General features: G+C 45.0%; 1 protein-coding gene across 2 annotated transcripts in view; it reads left to right on the top strand.

Annotated features, from left to right (window-relative positions):
• ODAD2 (outer dynein arm docking complex subunit 2) overlaps positions 1 to 17,746 on the top strand; it is a 1,353,572-nt gene that overhangs the window by 1,180,631 nt on the left and 155,195 nt on the right. For both annotated transcript variants that reach the window (XM_078663397.1, XM_078663398.1), the window contains one exon: positions 2,505 to 2,619. In XM_078663397.1, the coding sequence (XP_078519523.1) occupies positions 2,505 to 2,619 (115 nt within the window). The remainder of the gene's footprint in view (positions 1 to 2,504; positions 2,620 to 17,746) is intronic.

Consider the following 17,746-nt stretch of genomic DNA (forward strand, 5'->3'; position numbering starts at 1 on the left):
AGAATCGTTAAGGAGTTTATGAAAAGACTCTTCAGGGTTTTCCCAACCTTAAAATGCCCTGCAGTCCCATGGGAATTGAATACAGTTTTGGCTCAATTGATGAAATTGCTGTTTGAGCCCATACTTAAGGCTGATTTGAAATATGTTTCTTGGGAAACAGCTCTACTCGTAGCCCTCACATCGGCTAGAGAAGTATCAGTGAGACGCAGGCTTTCACGATTGCTGAGCCTTTCCTTCAAATCAGACAGGATAAACTTTTCTTGGGAACAAATCCTCAATTCATTCCTAAAGTTCCAACTTCATTTCACTTGAACAAACCAGTTGTGCTTCCTACATACTTTGGAAATCCTTCAACCAACGTGAAAAAAACATTGCACTCTTTAGATGTGAAGAGATGCATCAAGTTCTACATGCACAGGATAAAGACTTTCAGAAAATCGAATGAGTTCTTTGTGTCCTTTACATCACCAAGAAAAAGTCAAGCCCTTTCAAGAAACAGTATCGCACGTTGGATTTCCTCTGCGATTGTTTTCTGCGACTCCAAGCCTTTATCTGTAAAAGTGTCTGAGCACTCCACGAGGTAGATGGCAGCCTCTACAGCATTGTTTGCCAGTGTATCTCTTCCAGACATGTGTAGAATGGCAACATGGTCCAACATGCATACATTTATTAAGCATTACTGCTTAGACTTGGCATGGAAAGAGGATGCTGCTGTGGGTCAAGCTGTCCTGAGACATCTATTTGCTTTAATTACAGTCTCTTATACCTTTTAATTCAATTGATTTTGTGTACTTTGTTTTCACTGTTTATTGAACATTTTACGATTTAATCGGTTTTATGATTAATATGTATTAGTATTTGTCAATATGTCTTTCATGGCATAGAAGGTCTTCGCCTAGCCGCAAGCTAATGGAACTACACTGCTAACTACTCTGATACAAGCATGTGAATCTATGAAAGATTCAATACTGGAGAAAAAAAAGTTATTTTCCTGTACAATGCGGTTCTCCAGTATTGATATCTTTCATAGATTCACATGCAGCCCTCCCTCCTCCCCGTCTAGGCTTGCCACTTCTGATCTAATTTATTTCTTACATTAGCACACTTGTGCGCAAAATCTGTCTCTGACTGGTGAGCTGAGGTCTAGGACTGGTCTGTGATTGGACAAGGTTTTGACCTACATAAGGAGGCTGACGCCTGACAAAGTTTGTCTCTCCTTCTGGATGGTTTCTATGTACTTCTTGTCTACCTACCGCAAGACTCCCACCATGACGACGGGGAAGATACAAGCATGTGAATCTATGAAAGATATCAATACTGGTGAACCACAGTGAACAGGAAAGTAACTTGTTTTTTCCAGATAACACCTGCATCAAAGTATCCACCTTCTTCAAAGAAGTGTAAGTACCCATTATTACTATTAAGGCTCTACATAATAATTTATACAGTGAAGAGACGTTGAAGTGCTGTGGAGACCTTGTTGAAAGACAGATCCAATAATGCTAGGGCTGATATTTAAGAGAACATTTTGTTTGTGCACTACTGCAAGGATGTAATAAGCATTTCTCTACGAGCATGTGGCTCTTTGAGAAAATCTTGTAAGCAAGATCGTGTCCGCTATCACTTCCTTATCAGTAGCTTCTGTGCTGTCTAAGACACCATACCTGCTGGGAGCCCAGTCTCATCAAGTGATGCCTTTAGTTCAAGATTCATATTCTTACCAGGGTCCTTACACAAACAAGTGTCATTTTAAGTCACTACATCCAAGTTGACCTCAAGGATAAAGCACTTCATTTAAGTATGGAAAGGTTGATCTGAGGTGGTAAATATCCTTTAAGAAGAACATAAACCTTAAGGCCACATACACAAACATTTGGGACGAAGAGTCTGGAGGAGGATAAAATTGAGATCTTGTCTACAACTTACCATACTACGAATTCTGGTTTCAATGCCTGGCACACCGCCAAAGTTAAATAAGGTATGACCATTATCTTTTTACCTAGGCTGCTAGCATAAAGAAGGGAGACATCTTGACAGAAATCAAGTTCTTAATGAGAAAAACAAGGCTGGGCAAGATTTAAGAGACAGCATATATTCAAAGACAACTCCTAAGAAGCATACCTAGAAGTAATCAACTGACTAGAGACTAGAGTAGTAATGAGTAAAGGTTTAATATGTAGTGTTCTAGCCTTATATTTGTATAGAAGATTCCTATTGCATCATAATTATTTACTTAAAATGCTTTACTTTGCCGACTGCAAGAACATTAAAGGAAGATACACGTCTATATAGCCTATGCAACTTTCCTTAAATGAAACTCCCTATGCAAATAAATCAAGTGTAAACCGAAAATGTAATGATGGTGCTGCAACTCACTAAAACACTAATGTTAATATCAAATCAACAGGCAAGTTGTTTTACAGAAGGATTACTTAAGCTTGTTCATTGTTTTAGGTTTACAATTCTTAAAGGTAATATTATTTTTAATGTCTGACATTCTACAGGTTAATTGACCGGCTGGATGGAGTTCGCTTATTATGGTCCTTGCTGAAAAATCCAAATACAGATGTTCAAGCAAGTGCAGCCTGGGCTATCTGTCCTTGTATCGAAAATGCTAAGGTAAGCAAAATGCACCAAAAAAAATTCTATACATAATTATATTATAGCATTAGGTATTTGTGAAACTGTAGGATGCTGGTTTATCATCCTGTCTAATTATGCCATGTCTGTGGTGCAGAGATACATAATTATATTATAGCATTAGGTATTTGTGAAACTGTAGGATGCTGGTTTATCATCCTGTCTAATTATGCCATGTCTGTGGTGCAGAATAACCAGACAACTCCTATATTCACAAATGAAGATGCCAATGGCCTCTTTAATTTCTATCTAAAAATAGGTGCTTGATGGCCACAAGTTTTTTCTCTAGGGGACTTAGATTGGCAACTTTTTTATTCTATTTTGGCATGTCTACGTTTTAAGACGTGCTACAATAAAGTAATTTCACATCAGCCGTTCTTCTGCACTGGGTTCTGGCATTACAGTGCAAAACTATTGGCACTAGTCTTGTAATATTACCTTAAAATAGCTGGGTTTTAGGTGCCTTTCTCAAGATGGACAAATTGGAAACATACAGTAGGCCCTGGGTAAGGCTTAGTTTGTAAAATATGAAGTCCAGGTGCTCAAATGTTTTTCGCATGCCTCGCCCATTTTCCTCCGGCTGGACCCACTTCCTCCACTGGGTCCACACACAATGAATCCTACGTATGTAAATCACTGTATATGAAATGTTACATAAGCCAGGATCAGAGGACTACAAGTTGTTGGAGTGACATGTCCATACGGGTAGGCCGTATAGTATAAGACTGCTTGATCTGGAGAAGCACAACCTCTGAATTGAAAATGGAACACCATACTTGGGGGTTCTCTTTAATAATAAGAATTGACTTCTACCCAAATTAACCATTTTTGCAACATTAATCTATGCTATAACCTACACTTTGAACTGTGCATGCAGTTCTTTGACTACAGTTAATAATTTACTGTTCTATATTAGGATGTTTAATTTATAAACTGTTACAATAGCTGTCTCTTAGAAAAGCAGTAACCCACTGACCTAGTTACATTATGTGCACTTTTCATCTGCATGGTACGACTTCTTTACAGCAGGCACATTAACCCTCAACCTAATGATGAGTCACAACCTCTACTAGACACAACTCCCATCACTCTCCAGGAAGAACATTAATCACTGAGTTATCTTTAACACCTTAGGAGCTTCGTAAACAAACCTCCCCAGTGCTGCGTTGTCCATTATCCAGTGCTGAACTGGACGTCCAGCGGTCGCACGCAGCACTGGGGAGGTAGTGCCCGTGACGACCGTTGGCCGACGGCAGCACTTAAAGGGTTAAATCTTTATTGTTGCCTGGAAAATTACTGGAGACAAGGAACCCGGCAGCAGATGCTTTATAAATGAAAATAAAGTTGCAAACACTGCGCTCCTTGAAATCAGCACCCGGATTGGTGGTACCGGTCGTAGTGCCCTAGAGCCGGCCGTGAGACCAATTAAACACTGGTGGCACAGTGTTACCTCACGGTGGCACAGAGAGGGTGCAACACTGCCAGCAAACTCTAATTCACCTCTACAGCAGGTGTGTGGACCTCGACCAGGACAGAAATAAAATGAAAACATGCCCATGGCAGCGGATGGCACGTGAACAGGGTTTTGCTGAAACCAGTGGCATTCACAGGGACTTGCTCCAAAGACCGGTTTGGCTGCTGGCACAGCAGTTACTTTGGCCTGCATCATGCATGAAAAAAAAGTAAATACCGAGTGAATACTGTAAGGGGATTGTGCGTTTTGACCCATCACTACTGAGGTGGCCATGTGCTAACTAGAATGTAAAGCATGAGCATCGCTCCACTACCGGCGGGTATTGGGAAATATTTAATGAAATGCTACCATGTGGATCACTGACAGAATTTCGAAATCAAAAAATTCGACATACAAAAATATCGAGTCAAAAATATCGAAGTACAAAATATCGACAGCCTATCTTCAAACAGGTAAGTACCAAAATATCGACTCACAAAAATATAGACTGTAAAATTATCGATTTTTTTAAATGTCTTAAAATTAAGTTAAAAATAATACATATAAATATATTTAATAAAAACTTAGAAATAATTATTAAATAAATGTAATATTAATAAATAATTAATATAGATAAATAAATTATATCACCAAAAATAATATATATATATATATATATATATATATATATATATATATATATATATATATATATATATATATATATATAAACATATTATTAAATAAACATATTAATATAATATAATTTAATTTAATTTAATTTAATAATTTAATTTTACTTTATTTTTACACTGTACCCCTATACCCCAAAAACCCCAAACTGACCCTGAACCCTAAAAATGTCCCTTTACCCAAAAACTAAAAACTGACCCTGAACCCTAAAAATACCCCTTTACCCAGAAACTAAAAACTGACCCTGAACCCTAAAAATACCCCTTTACCCAAAAACTAAAAACTGACCCTGAACCCTAAAAATACCCCTTTGCCCAAAAACTAAAAACTGACCCTGAACCCTAAAAATACCCCTTTACCCAAAAACTAAAAACTGACCCTGAACCCTAAAAATACCCCTTTACCCAGAAACTAAAAACTGACCCTGAACCCTAAAAATACCCCTTTACCCAGAAACTAAAAACTGACCCTGAACCCTAAAAATACCCCTTTACCCAAAAACTAAAAACTGACCCTGAACCCTAAAAATACCCCTTTACCCAGAAACTAAAAACTGACCCTGAACCCTAAAAATACCCCTTTACCCAGAAACTAAAAACTGACCCTGAACCCTAAAAATACCCCTTTACCCAAAAACCAAAAACTTAAATGTAATTTCCAAAACCAATTACTTTTATTTACGAAGTAAATTTTATTTAATGGTCAATTATTAATTAATTAACACATTTAATTATTTAACATATTTAATTAGTTATTATTAAATTACTCCCCACCGTATCCCCCTACAGACATTAATTTACTACAACCCACTACAGACATTAATTTACTAATTATTATTTATTTATTCTTTAAATATTTATAATTACCAATTATATTTTAATTATTTACCAAATAATAATTAATGAACAATTATTATTAATTAACATATTTAATTAATTACATTTAAATTACTTCCCACCCTATTCCCCTATAAACCCACAACCCGCTAAAAAAATAATATAGTAAAAAGTAATTATTGATCAATTATTCAATTATTATTAATTACCAATTATAATTTAATTAATTAACAATTATTAATTAATTAATAATTACTATATTACATATTTATATAATTATATTTAAATTACTTCCCACCCTATTCCCCTATAAACCCACAACCCGCTACAGATTCATATTACACAATTATTACAAAATATAAAACACTTACCTAATTTTACATATTTTTGTTGTCTATATTCTATCTACTCGATATTATGTCTAGTCTATATTTTTGATTCAATATTTTGGCTATTAATATCGATTGAATCGATATTTTTGTAGTCGATATTATGTCTGGTCGATATTTTGTCTGGTCTATATTTTTAACTCGATATTTTGTCTGTCGAGAATTGTGTAATCGAAATTATGTCTGTGTACCCTACCATGTATAGGTCGCTTGAGTTGGGGCGGTATCACTCCTATGCATGCCGGTGTTTCCCTTGCTTTCCAACAGCTTCTTCAACCCCGCTGGCCCTTCGATAAGTTCCCAATGTTTTCATACAGTCCAGATTGCACATGCTACCGTGTATTGACCTTGCATTGAGGTAAACCAGAACAACTCTACATTCCTAAAGCGCACACGCATAGGAGAGTTCCGCAGCTCTTTGCTCCCACCATGAGCCCGGCTCCCCTTTATTTCCAGTCACTAGATAGGACAGCGCCAGGCACCCGCCAATGCCATGTCCTCCGAAATCCGCCGGGCCTCATGGTAATTAAAAAAAAGTAAAATTAAACAGACTTCGAGCCCGGCGGCATGATTGCTCAGACTCGAAGTCTGTTTAACTTTACTAAACACGGTGACGGTCACACCGCACCGTGTGCTATAAAACGCAGAGTTAATTTGGATCCTTACTTGTTTACTGGTGGTACTTCCTTCATAAGTCGTGCTGAACTGGTGGTGACTCAAGCAGTGCATGTGTGTAGGCGTTGGAATAAAAAAAAAAGGTTACACACATGCACGCTGCTGGTGCCCCTACCCCACATAACAAAATCCAGCCCAATCATTCGCCCGCCCACACAGTGGCGTAACGAAACTTGAGGGGGCCCCCCTGCAAACTACATGGAGGGAGCCCCCCTCCCATTCTCCGTGCCAGTCTAGAGCTCCCAGGCTAGCGACCCGCCATACTGCAGGGGATGCGGGCTATTGTTACGCCACTGTCACCAATCCAGCGGTTATAAGTAACACTGGATGGTGGAGTTAAAGGTTGGGCTTAGTCTGCCCGCAGGCTATCATAGGTGGTGGTCCATTCATTACAGGGTCCCTGCCATCAGTAGGCCGGAGAAGTTTGCCCAATTTTAGGTGGGTTTCCTGATGCAGACTCCTGTCATGATATACAACACCGGGCCCACTCATCGTTCAGTTTTGACAAAAGTGCATCCACTGCTCCTTCTCGTTTCCGTTTTAAAACATTAGACAATGCGACAATGCTGTATTTCAAAAGCAGATGTAACTACAAAGAGCAAATTTTTATAATACATTTTTATTAGCAGACAATAGCAATCTTAAGAGGCATTGCATAGCTTCATACACACTCTGACCCCAATTCCATCACAGTCTCTTACTCTCTCTCTCTCTCTCAGTCAGTCAGTCTCTCTCTTTCAGTCAGTCAGACTCTCTCTCTCAGTCAGTCAGTCAGTCTATCTCTCTCTGTCATTCAGTATCTCTCAGTCAGTCAGTCTCTGTCAGTCTCTCTGTCAGTCAATCTGTCAGTCAGTCTGTCGGTCTCTCTCTCTCTCTCTGTCAGTCTCTCTATCTCTCTCTCTTTCAGTCAGTCAGTCTATCTCTGTTAGGTAGTCAGTCTCTCTCTTAGTCAGTCTCTCTCTCAGTTTTTCAGTTTCTCTCTCTCTCTCGGTCAGTCAGTCTCTCTCAGTCAGTCAGTCTCTCTCTCTGTCAGTCTCACCCTCTCTGTCAGTCAGTCTCTCCATTTCCGTCAGTCAGTCTCTCTCTCTGTCAGTCTCTGTCAGTCAGCCTGTCTCTCTCTCTGTCAGTCTCTCTCTCTCTCTCTGTTAGTCAGTCTCTCTCTCTGTCAGTCAGTCTCTCTCTCTCTCTGTCAATCTCTCAGTCTCTCTGTCAGTCAGTCTCTCTCTCTCGGTCAGTCTCTCTCAGTCAGTCATTCTCTCTCTACCTCAGTCAGTCAGTCTCTCTCTCTCTTTGTCAGTCACTCTCTGTCAGTCAGTCTCTCTCCATCAGTCAGTCTCTATCTCTCTCTCTCTCTGTAATGCTCTCTCTGTCATTCTCTCTCTCTCTGTCAGTCTCTCTCCCAGTCGGTCTCTCTCGCAGTCAATCAGTCTCTCTCTGTCAGTCTCTGCCTCTCTCTATCATTCTGTCTCTCTCTCTGTCAGTCAGTATCTCTCTACCTTAGTCAGTCAGGCAGTCTCTGGCGGTCAGTCGCTCTCTCTGTCAGTCAGTCAGTCTCTCTCTCAGTCAGTCTCTCAGCCAGTCAGTCTCTCAGTCAGTCAGTATTCAGTCTCTGAGTCAGTCAGTCAGTCTCCCTGCTCTCTCTCCACTCTCTCTCTCTACTCTGTCCACTCTATCTCCAACGGGTCACTCTCTCTCCACTGTCTGTCTCTCCAATCTCTCTCCACTGTCTCTCCACTCTCTCTCTACTGTCTCTCCACTCTCTCTCCACTCTCTCTCGACTGTCTCTCCAACCTCTCCACTCTCTCTCCAACCTCTCCTCTCTCTCTTCACTCTGTCTCTCTCCACTTCCTGTCTCTCCACTCTCACTCTCTCTGTCCAACCTCTCCACTCACTCTCTCTCCAACCTCTCCAATCTCTCTCCACTTTCTGTCTCTCCACTCTCTCTATCTACTATCGCTACACTGTCTCTCTCTCTCTCCAGACTCCACTCTCTCTCTACTCTCTCTCCACTCTCTCCACTGTTTCTCTCTCCGCTCTCTCCACTGTCACCCCCCACACTCTCTCTCTCTCTACTCTATCTCCACTAGCTCTCTCTTTAGTGTCTCTCTCCACTTTCTGTCTCTCCACTCTCACTCCACTCTCTCTCTCTCCACTGTCTCTCCACTGTCTCTCCACTCTCTCTCTCTCACTCTCTACTCTCTCACTTCCTCCGGTCTCTCTTTACTCTCTCTCTCTCCCTCCACTCTCTCTCCACTGTCTCTCCACTGTCTCTCTCCAGTGTCTCCCTCCACTCTCTCTCTCCGCTCTCTCTCTACTCTCCCCACTCTCTCTCTCCACTGTCTCCCTCCACTGTCTTTCTCCTTACTCTCTCTCCACTGTCTCTCGCTCCACTCTCTCTCTACTCTCTCTCCACTCTCTCTCTCTCCACTGTCTCTCCACTGTCTCTCTCCACTCTCTCTCAACTCTCTCTCCGCTCTCTCTTCACTGTCTCTCTCCACTGTCTCTCTCCACTGTCTCTCTCCACTGTCTCGCCACTCTCTCTTCACTGTCTCCCTCCAATCGCTCCCTCCACTCTCTCTCCAATCTCCACTCGCTCTCTCCAATCTCTCCACTCCCTCCACTCTCTCTCCACTCTGTCTCTCCACTCTCTCTCCACTCTGTCTCTCCACTCTCTCTCCACTCTCTCTCTCCACTCTCTCTCTCCACTTACCTCTCTCTCTCCACTCTCTCTCTCTCGCTCTCTGGGGGTGGGGGGCATGGTTAAATTACCTGCAAGGTATGCAGGCCATTATGTTGCACCCTCGTTCTGGTTAATTATAATGTTGCGTAAATATGATAATTTTAGGACGGTAATCACCTTGACATAAACCATTGCTTGCTAAATTAGATAATAGACATTTCAATATATATATCATTCAGGCATGTGATTCAATTTTGAACCCTCACTTTTTGTAAAACCCTTTATAAATATAACTATCAAAAGCAATGTTGAGTAACGGTGCCTCAAAAGGCAGCATTGTTCTTCGCCTGGAAACATTTTAAATTCGTAACCACAATACAATACCTCACAAATATCTATGTATTCTCAGATGGAAAATCCCTGATGGTAAATCCATCTGGCTACCTACTAATGTTTTTACTCGGGTCAGTTACAGAGCATGAGATTTAAAAGGGGGTACACTGGAAAGAACATCACAATAACCAGTTGCAGGATTACAGTGTTCCCCCAGGAACACATCAGGTGTCAAAAAAACAATATGGTAGCTACTACTTCTAGCAGAAACACTTTGCAATCGGCCAACAGGGATTTTCACTAGGGTTGTGAAGAGGCACCATCAGGGTTCAATCAATGCAGAGCAGGGAGCATGGAGGCCACGGGCTCTAAAACACACACAAATTAAGCTTGTATTAATTATTCGACTTTGTCGAAAGTCACGTGCATGCGCTATATAGCTCAAGGTTAGGGGTGGTCAAGACACCAACTGTAAAACCTTTACCACACCAGGGTTCTTCAACTGCAGCTACCAGGGTATTTTGAAATGTTTTACTTATGCAGGACATTGTAAACCCTAGTTCATCTGCCATACCAGCACGGCAAAAGTACAACTTTGCTCTCTTGAGGCCTAGGTGAGGCTCTTTGCAATTTTTTCTAATAAATTCATTCACGAAGCGCATACTGGCGCACACACGTATAAAAATGTAGGGCAAAAGGCTTTCAAAACTAGAAAACGTTTTAAAATGTAGGCATTTTTTTTCTTTTGTGTTATTATTTAAAGAATAAATATCTGCAACAGAGTGCGTGGAAAGGGCGCGCCTCTGGAGGTAAATCATGAAATAAACACATTAAAAGGGTGAATCCCTCTCAACGCCAGTCAACGCATGATTCCTCGGGATCTAAAGCCCTGGACTTTGTGAATGACATCAGAGAGATGTGTTTCTAGATTTGAAAGACACTGAATGTTTGCACATTCAGCACGCTATCTCCTCTCGTGTGTATTCCGGCCCTGCCCCAGCCCTACCAGCAGCAGTGCAGACAATCCTGGGGGCAGAGCCCCCCTTTCCAGGAGCCCCCTCCTACTGGTGCCACGCTCAGCAAATACAACCTTAAACCTGTGCCACCCGCAGCCAACACAAACCGGGATCCAGGGGCCCCCTGGCGTGAACCCCCTCACACCTTGGACCAGCAGCCTTCAACCACCAACTCCCCCTCCTGGAAACCCAGCCTGGCACCTGAGCAACCCCCAGTCTCCCCCCCCCCCCCCCCCCGCATCCCTGTCAGCAGCGACCTGCTGCACCCCTTCCCTTTTCCCCTGTCCACTCCATCACTGGGAGGACCCATCAGCAGCAGGGAAGTCGCCACGCTGCCCGGACTTCCTCAAAGCTCAGAGTTCACCGGTTTGAATGGACTCCGTCACTCTGAGCCCATCCCTGCCAGTGCTAAAACGAGGGATATTTCTATACCACCTGCCACCAATGACCAATGCTGCCTGCGCCCTGCCCCCTGCCCTGAGGCTGAGTGCACCATTGCGGGCACTGACTGGCAGGCAGGGCAGGCTTCCTTTAAGGACTCTCCCCAATCCCCCCCCTCCTATCGTGATACGATACAAAATGACATTAAAGCTTTGGAATATGGGTGAAATTGACAACACAAATGGACATCGGGGAGACCTGTTTGGCCACAAGACCACATTCTTAACACGGTCTGTATAGGCTCATGGCGGTGCCAGACGACATTCATCTTGTCTTACTAGGAGAGCCTAGGACTGCCAGCCAAGTGCCTGGAGGCGAAACAGTCCTCACTGCAAGATTTCAAGTAGGGGTGGGTTTCTGCAAAATTCTGTTCTCACCATACGTTCACTCACAACCTCGGGCCACACTACTACTCTTGTTGTCGTGGATGTAGGAACCGTTTATTGTAAAACTTCTGCTGACTTAAAATTCTTATGTTCATTACCACGAGCTTTCAGTTGCATTTTAAATGAAAGGTGTTAAGATTAGTCCAACTGGGTTGTTCTATCTTTATAGGCCTCGGAAGACAGAAAGATGATATTGCACTTAAGTGTTAGGGTGACTGCTGTAGGCGCATCATGAACCCACAAAGCTAACCGTCTATCTAACACAGATAGATGCAAGTAAGGATTTCCTTATCATTGATCCATCCTCCGTTCCAGTCCGACTCCGCAGACGCCGAGTCCTGACTGAGCAGGACACACACACTTTACCCGAAGGTGTCAGAGCGCTTTACAATAGGAACATAACTGATACATGAGAACATTACAGGTGAACAAATTAGCACACTGTACACTGTTGTCGCTCTGCCAATGTTCAGAATATGCAACTCGTGCCATGGCTGTCAGACTGTTATTGGCAGGTTATTATCAGCACTTACACTACATGACAGAAGATTCAACCTGTATTTCCGGTATAGGGGAAGAGGGCATGTGCAGAGGTGTACTGGTGCGCTGTGTAATCTCTGGACATTTCAGGTCACAGTGATCACAATGCAGACAGTGCCTGCCTACAGTGACCCCCCTGCTGACTCACGGCCGACGGACACTGCCCCAGCCCTACAGTACAGCAGAGGCACTGCACTGGTATAGTCGGAAATATGGTACAACTGCTTATGAGACCAGGAGCTAAGCTGCGGACCCGTGTTCCAACTCGAAAGAGTTCAGTCAATAAACTAATGACTGCAGTTCTATAATTAAGCATCAGCACACACACACACACACACACACACACGACATACATACTCGCTCACCTTAGGCCTGGATGACGGCCTGCAGCTAAGGCGAGCGGGGCGGGCACACTGCACTGGGCAGCAGAAGACAGGGGGCGACTGACTGGGCGAGGGGCGTGAAGTTGCCACCAGGGGGCTCGGGCTGCTTACTACTAGTGCGTACTACTCTTTAGTACTACGGCGGCCGCACCCGTTCTGGTCCGGTTCTTCTTGCTTCTTTGTTCTTCTAAAGTCACGAGCTGCACGCACTACAATGCGGCTGCGCATGACAAAATTGGCACCCCCTGATCACGAGTCGAGCACCCCTCACCCAAAAGACCGCGGCACCGCAGCGCGCAGACGCACCCTGATAGGCTGATACTCAACTGCGCGCCGCCACGGCCACGCCCACGAGCACGGACCATTTTTTTTATTATTATGTTGTTGTGAAGACAAATAGCCGTCCTGCCCAGCACAGTGCACGTGCGCCAACTATTTAATTCATTTAAAGGCTCGGGGCTCGGGCAGGCCAGCAGGGAGTGCGCACGTAAGGCACGCACCGCCTCCATAGAGTTTAAAAAAAATAGAGGCATGCACTGTGTCACCGTTGGTGCGTGTGCGTGCACTGTTTGGCCTGGCTTACCTAACGGAGTTCCTTGCTGTCAGTGCTGAGAGTGAGAGGGCCCCTGGCTGGAGCGTGGGGGCCCCTGCGCGGGGGCTGCCTGTGATACGCCTCTAATGTTTAAATACAGGCAGTCCGGGCCGGCACTGTCCCTCGTCGTGTGCTTCCTGGCTGGGGGCTGCCGAGAGGAGAGACGTGAGGTCGGGGCCCCTTGGAGCGTGCGTGGTGGCCCTGGGCCTGCGGGGGGGGGGGGGGGTGAGACTGTGTTAATACAGTCAGAGTGTTTCATTTAACCCGCTACTGTCTGCTAGCGCCTAAGCCCAATGCTGCATTGCTTGCAGCCGTCTTCTTCCCTGCTGAGACTAGTGAGGGCAGGGGGGCCCCCTGACCCCCCCTGACCCGCGGGGCCTGCGGGGGCCTGTGTTACGCCCCTGCGCCCACAGCAACACTGAACTGACGGCAAATTCGCACAGAGCCACGATATGGATTTATTATCGGTACAGCCGTACTATTCACAGAGGACTCAGGGGACTGTGATAGTGTGAATTCCACTGTAGTGAGTCAATTATTTATACTGATATATATTACATGCAGTTCAGTCATTGATGTGAGTTGACACAGTGTCCCTCAGGTGTAGACCCGGCCCTGAAAAATAAGTGCAGGTGCTAAGCAGCAGAAAGCACCGGCACAAATTAAGCACTGAGTTCCAGTGAGAAGGGTCCAGAATTAAGAAGGCTCTATGTGCTTTTGATCTAAATCTGACCTATGAAATACCAAACAGTTTTTGTCTAGGCTCCCTAGCGTTTTTACTAGGCAGTGTGGGGAGATTAATTTAGCGAAGTATAGGAGGGGGGTTAGAGAACATTGATGCATTTACACATCCAACACCTTAGCATAAACTGGATGCTATCTCTAACTGGGAGCTAGTGTAGGAGCTTGCATGATATGTTTCTTTCTTCTAAGACCAGCAATCATTCTGATGGCAGCATTCTTTGTCTTTTATCAATGGTTAATCTCTATAGCTAGTAACAATTATCTAGTGTTGAGGATTAGAAGCAGAGTAAGTCTTTTCAGTTTTCACCTTAATTGCCCAGGGAAAGGGCAACTCATCCCAGTTGGTGCATTAGACCCTGTACTTTATAACAAAGAGGGGTATTGTTACACCTGTCCGCCCTTTGGGTGGTCCCTCCTAATTATTTATTTATTTTGGCCCCTTTCTGCCTCCTAACCTTTGTTTTTTATGTCCACTGGACCTTTTAGGTGTTGACCTAGGGGTTAGGTGCTCCTTGTCCCTATAGTCTTTTTCCCCTGCCTTAGGTGCCTTTTCTGACTGAAACCACGGGATACACAAAATGGTGGCTTGCAACTGTCACCTGCCTGGCTACCTCAGGAACCAGGGCCATAGAACAGAATGAGGGTTTCCAGAACCTGCTGGACTTCCCTGGACATTCTAGGGTCAGCCTATAAAAGGTGGAATGTTGGGCAGCCATTTTGTAGAGGTTGGTGAGGAGTGGTTTATGGCTGGAGTGGAGGCTGTGGAGCGAGGAGATTAGTGCGCTGCGAGGGGATATGACTGCCTCGAGGGGTTGCTGTCCTCACTCATGATACTGTCCCTCTCCCATTGACCTGCCCTAGCAATAACAGACGAAGATCACTTCTAACGAAGAAGCTGAGGAAAGTGAGGTGAGAGGGTCTGAGCCTGCCTCCGGTCTGTGGCCAAGACTTTTACGAAGTGCCATAGCCTGGCTGCTTGCCCCTGCCCTTTTTCTGGACACAGCCTGATTTTCTCGACAGACGGACTGGGTTAGTTCATTTAAAAGAGGAACTTACCAGCGACCCGTCGGTAGAACCCTGGTCTCCCTGGGCTACCTGCGTTAGCCCGATCTGGCTGCATCTGAACTTTAGGAGCGCCTGTGGCCGGTGAAGTGCGGAGCTCATGAAGCGGAGCTCGCCGTGGCCACCTGTCAAGCCTCCGATTGCTGGTTCGGGAGGCGGGAGTGAGGCGCGATCTGGTCCGTGAACCGGGACCCGTGGGAGAGCCTGTGAAGAGGGGTGCTCTGCTTGGTGGCTGGAGCGTGAGGCGGAGGAAGTCTGAACGTAGCCCCGCCTCGACGCTGTTTAGAGGAGCGCCTGGGGAGGTAGTGCGGCGTGACAGGAGAACTGAGGGAGGAGCCGATATTTCCTGCGGCGAAAGAGAGGAAACTGACGAATGGAGAGCCGCTCGCCTGGCGGAAGGCGGGTCCCATCTCCGTAGACCTGCAGACTTTGTACCTCGGCTAAGACCTGCGGAAGGGGGAGTTTCCTTGACTTCTCAGCCATCTGACATTGGCTGTGTGGACAGAGCAGCGCCTTGAAACATAGTCAGCTGGGAAGACGACTGCGGGGGGGGGGCTGAAGGGAGGAAATTGGGTGCATAGATCCTTCGGCTCGGCCTGAAAAAACTTGTGGGTTCCCTCTCTCCTAATAAAAAACCAATTGCCTGGGCGCAGAGTCCATTTAAGGGAGAACTGTTAGGAGAGTTTTCCCTTATACTGCTTGTTGGGTCCAGATAACTAAAGGACAGCGTTTATTCTTCCCATACTCAACCAGGCTTACTGTGAAAAACCAATAGGGGTCAGTTCATTCATGAGGGCAGTAATGTAACTCCTCTGTTCAAAGTACATGAAGCAAAACTTGTCCTTTATTCCTTATATGTTCAAGTTACCTGAGAAGGAATCCAATTACAACTACAAATGAGAGTGATAGGCTCTAAGAGATAAATCACTTCCTTTTGTAATCTTGACTTCAGCTAATTGTTGGCTTATGCACTGCCTAATTATTGCTATTGTAATTTGGAATAGATATTCACAAGGCTTATCTATAGTCATTTTGTACATGAGATCAAAAGAAAGTCTAGCACTGAAATATAGTCTGAGCTGTACCGAAACTTGTGATTAAGGTTAGGACTAAGTAACATTTCCTTGTATTCCATGATTTATTGCTGAATTGTGAACTGCAGAGTATTAAATGTGAATTGAGAAACTACTAAGAAAAACGTGATTGAAAGCACACTCAAAGAGGAAAAGATAAACTTTTCTACTTTTATAAAATGACGGTGTAGTGTCATTTTTGAGTGCATGGACGCTGTGTTACTGTAAGGGTGCGACGCAAGCTTAATACTTTCTGCCTTTGGGAAAGACCTTCCTACTTCGCGCCAAGCTACCCTATGTAGTCTGGTGATCCCAGGTCTAACATAATTGGTGTCTAGCGGTGGGATGAGAACTGTGCTTGCGTCCACTCAATAGTAACGAGGTGTACTCCATAGACCTACACCTGGAGTTTTCTCCTGGCGGACTCCCTAATTATATTTTTGTTTTTTCCAAATATACTCCTGGTGGTGGGTGGAGGTAGCTTCAGAATACCCTCTAAACTAATTCCTTCCAAGTGGCTGTCCCTGACTCTCTTTGGCAAAAATGGAATTCGCTCTGGAAGAGTTAGAAACCTATACTGTGGCTCAACTCCGAGAATTTTGTCAAAATATGGGAGTGTTCTTCAAGCGTGGTGCTAAAAAGGGGGAACTCCAAACCAGCTTGAGGGCGTGGGTGGCAGCTCACCCAGATGGGAAGGAGGAGGAAGAAGAGACAGACCGGGACACTGTCATCGGGGTAGATGGATTGACCAACGTGAGGTGGGGAACCTACTACCGGGTCCTAGGACACTTTCAAGGGAGGGCAGCAGTGTCTCTGGAAGAAGCTTAACCGAAGCTGAATTAGCTGACCGGAGGGAGAACACACAGCTGAAGTGGGAGTTAGCCCGGTTGGAAAAGGAGAGGGAGGAGCAGAGGATGGCTCATGAGTTGAAACTCAGAGAGTTAGATCTCAAGGCCCTACAGGCAGGGACTCCCAGTTCTCCAAATGGTGGCAGCGAATCTAAGGACTTGACCAGGGAACCCAGACCCTATTTACCAAAGGACGTAGTCGCCAGCTACAGCGCAGGGGATGACATCGCCAAATGGCTGGCTGCCTATGAGGTCTCCTTAAGAGCCCATGGGATACTGGAGAAACACTGGGGGGGGTGGCTTGTATAAATACATGCCTCCTGCAGGAAGGGATACACTATTGGCCCTAGAGCAGGGAGAGCAGACCCACTTACCCCACCATGAAAGTGGCGCTAATAAGAAAGTTTGGACTGACTCCAGAAAAATACCGACAGAAGTTCAGGGGTAGTCACAAACTAGGCACACAGAATTGGGTGGATTTCTTGGACTACGCACAGAAGGCACTAGAGGGTTGGGTACAAGGCAGTGAGTGAAAGACTATGAGGGGTTGTATGACCTTATTCTCAACGAGCACCTACTCGAGAAATGTTTTCCCGAGCTGCGACAACACCTGGTGGACAGCAAGCTGACCAGCCCCCGGAAGCTTGCAGAGGAGGCGGACATCTGGGCTAGTACCCGGGTGTCCTCAAAGGGGACTGGAGGGGATTCCCAAAGGACCGGACAGGGCGCTCCCCAGAAGAAAAAGGGGGGAGATAAAAAGAGGGAGTTCTCAAAAGGCCCCCAAAACAGTTTCCAGGGAAAGGGAACAGGATTCACCCCTAAGGCTAACCCGCCCAGAAACCCTCATCCTGGCCAAAGTCAGCAGCCAAGGGTTGTCCACTGCGTTGAGTGTGGTGGTGTTGGACACTATAAGGGAGATGTCAAGAGCCCAAAGAGACCACCCCCTCCCACTGGAGGAAAAG

This window comes from Lissotriton helveticus, chromosome 10 (assembly GCF_964261635.1).
Source record: "Lissotriton helveticus chromosome 10, aLisHel1.1, whole genome shotgun sequence".
Classification (NCBI taxonomy): Eukaryota; Metazoa; Chordata; class Amphibia; order Caudata; family Salamandridae; genus Lissotriton; species Lissotriton helveticus.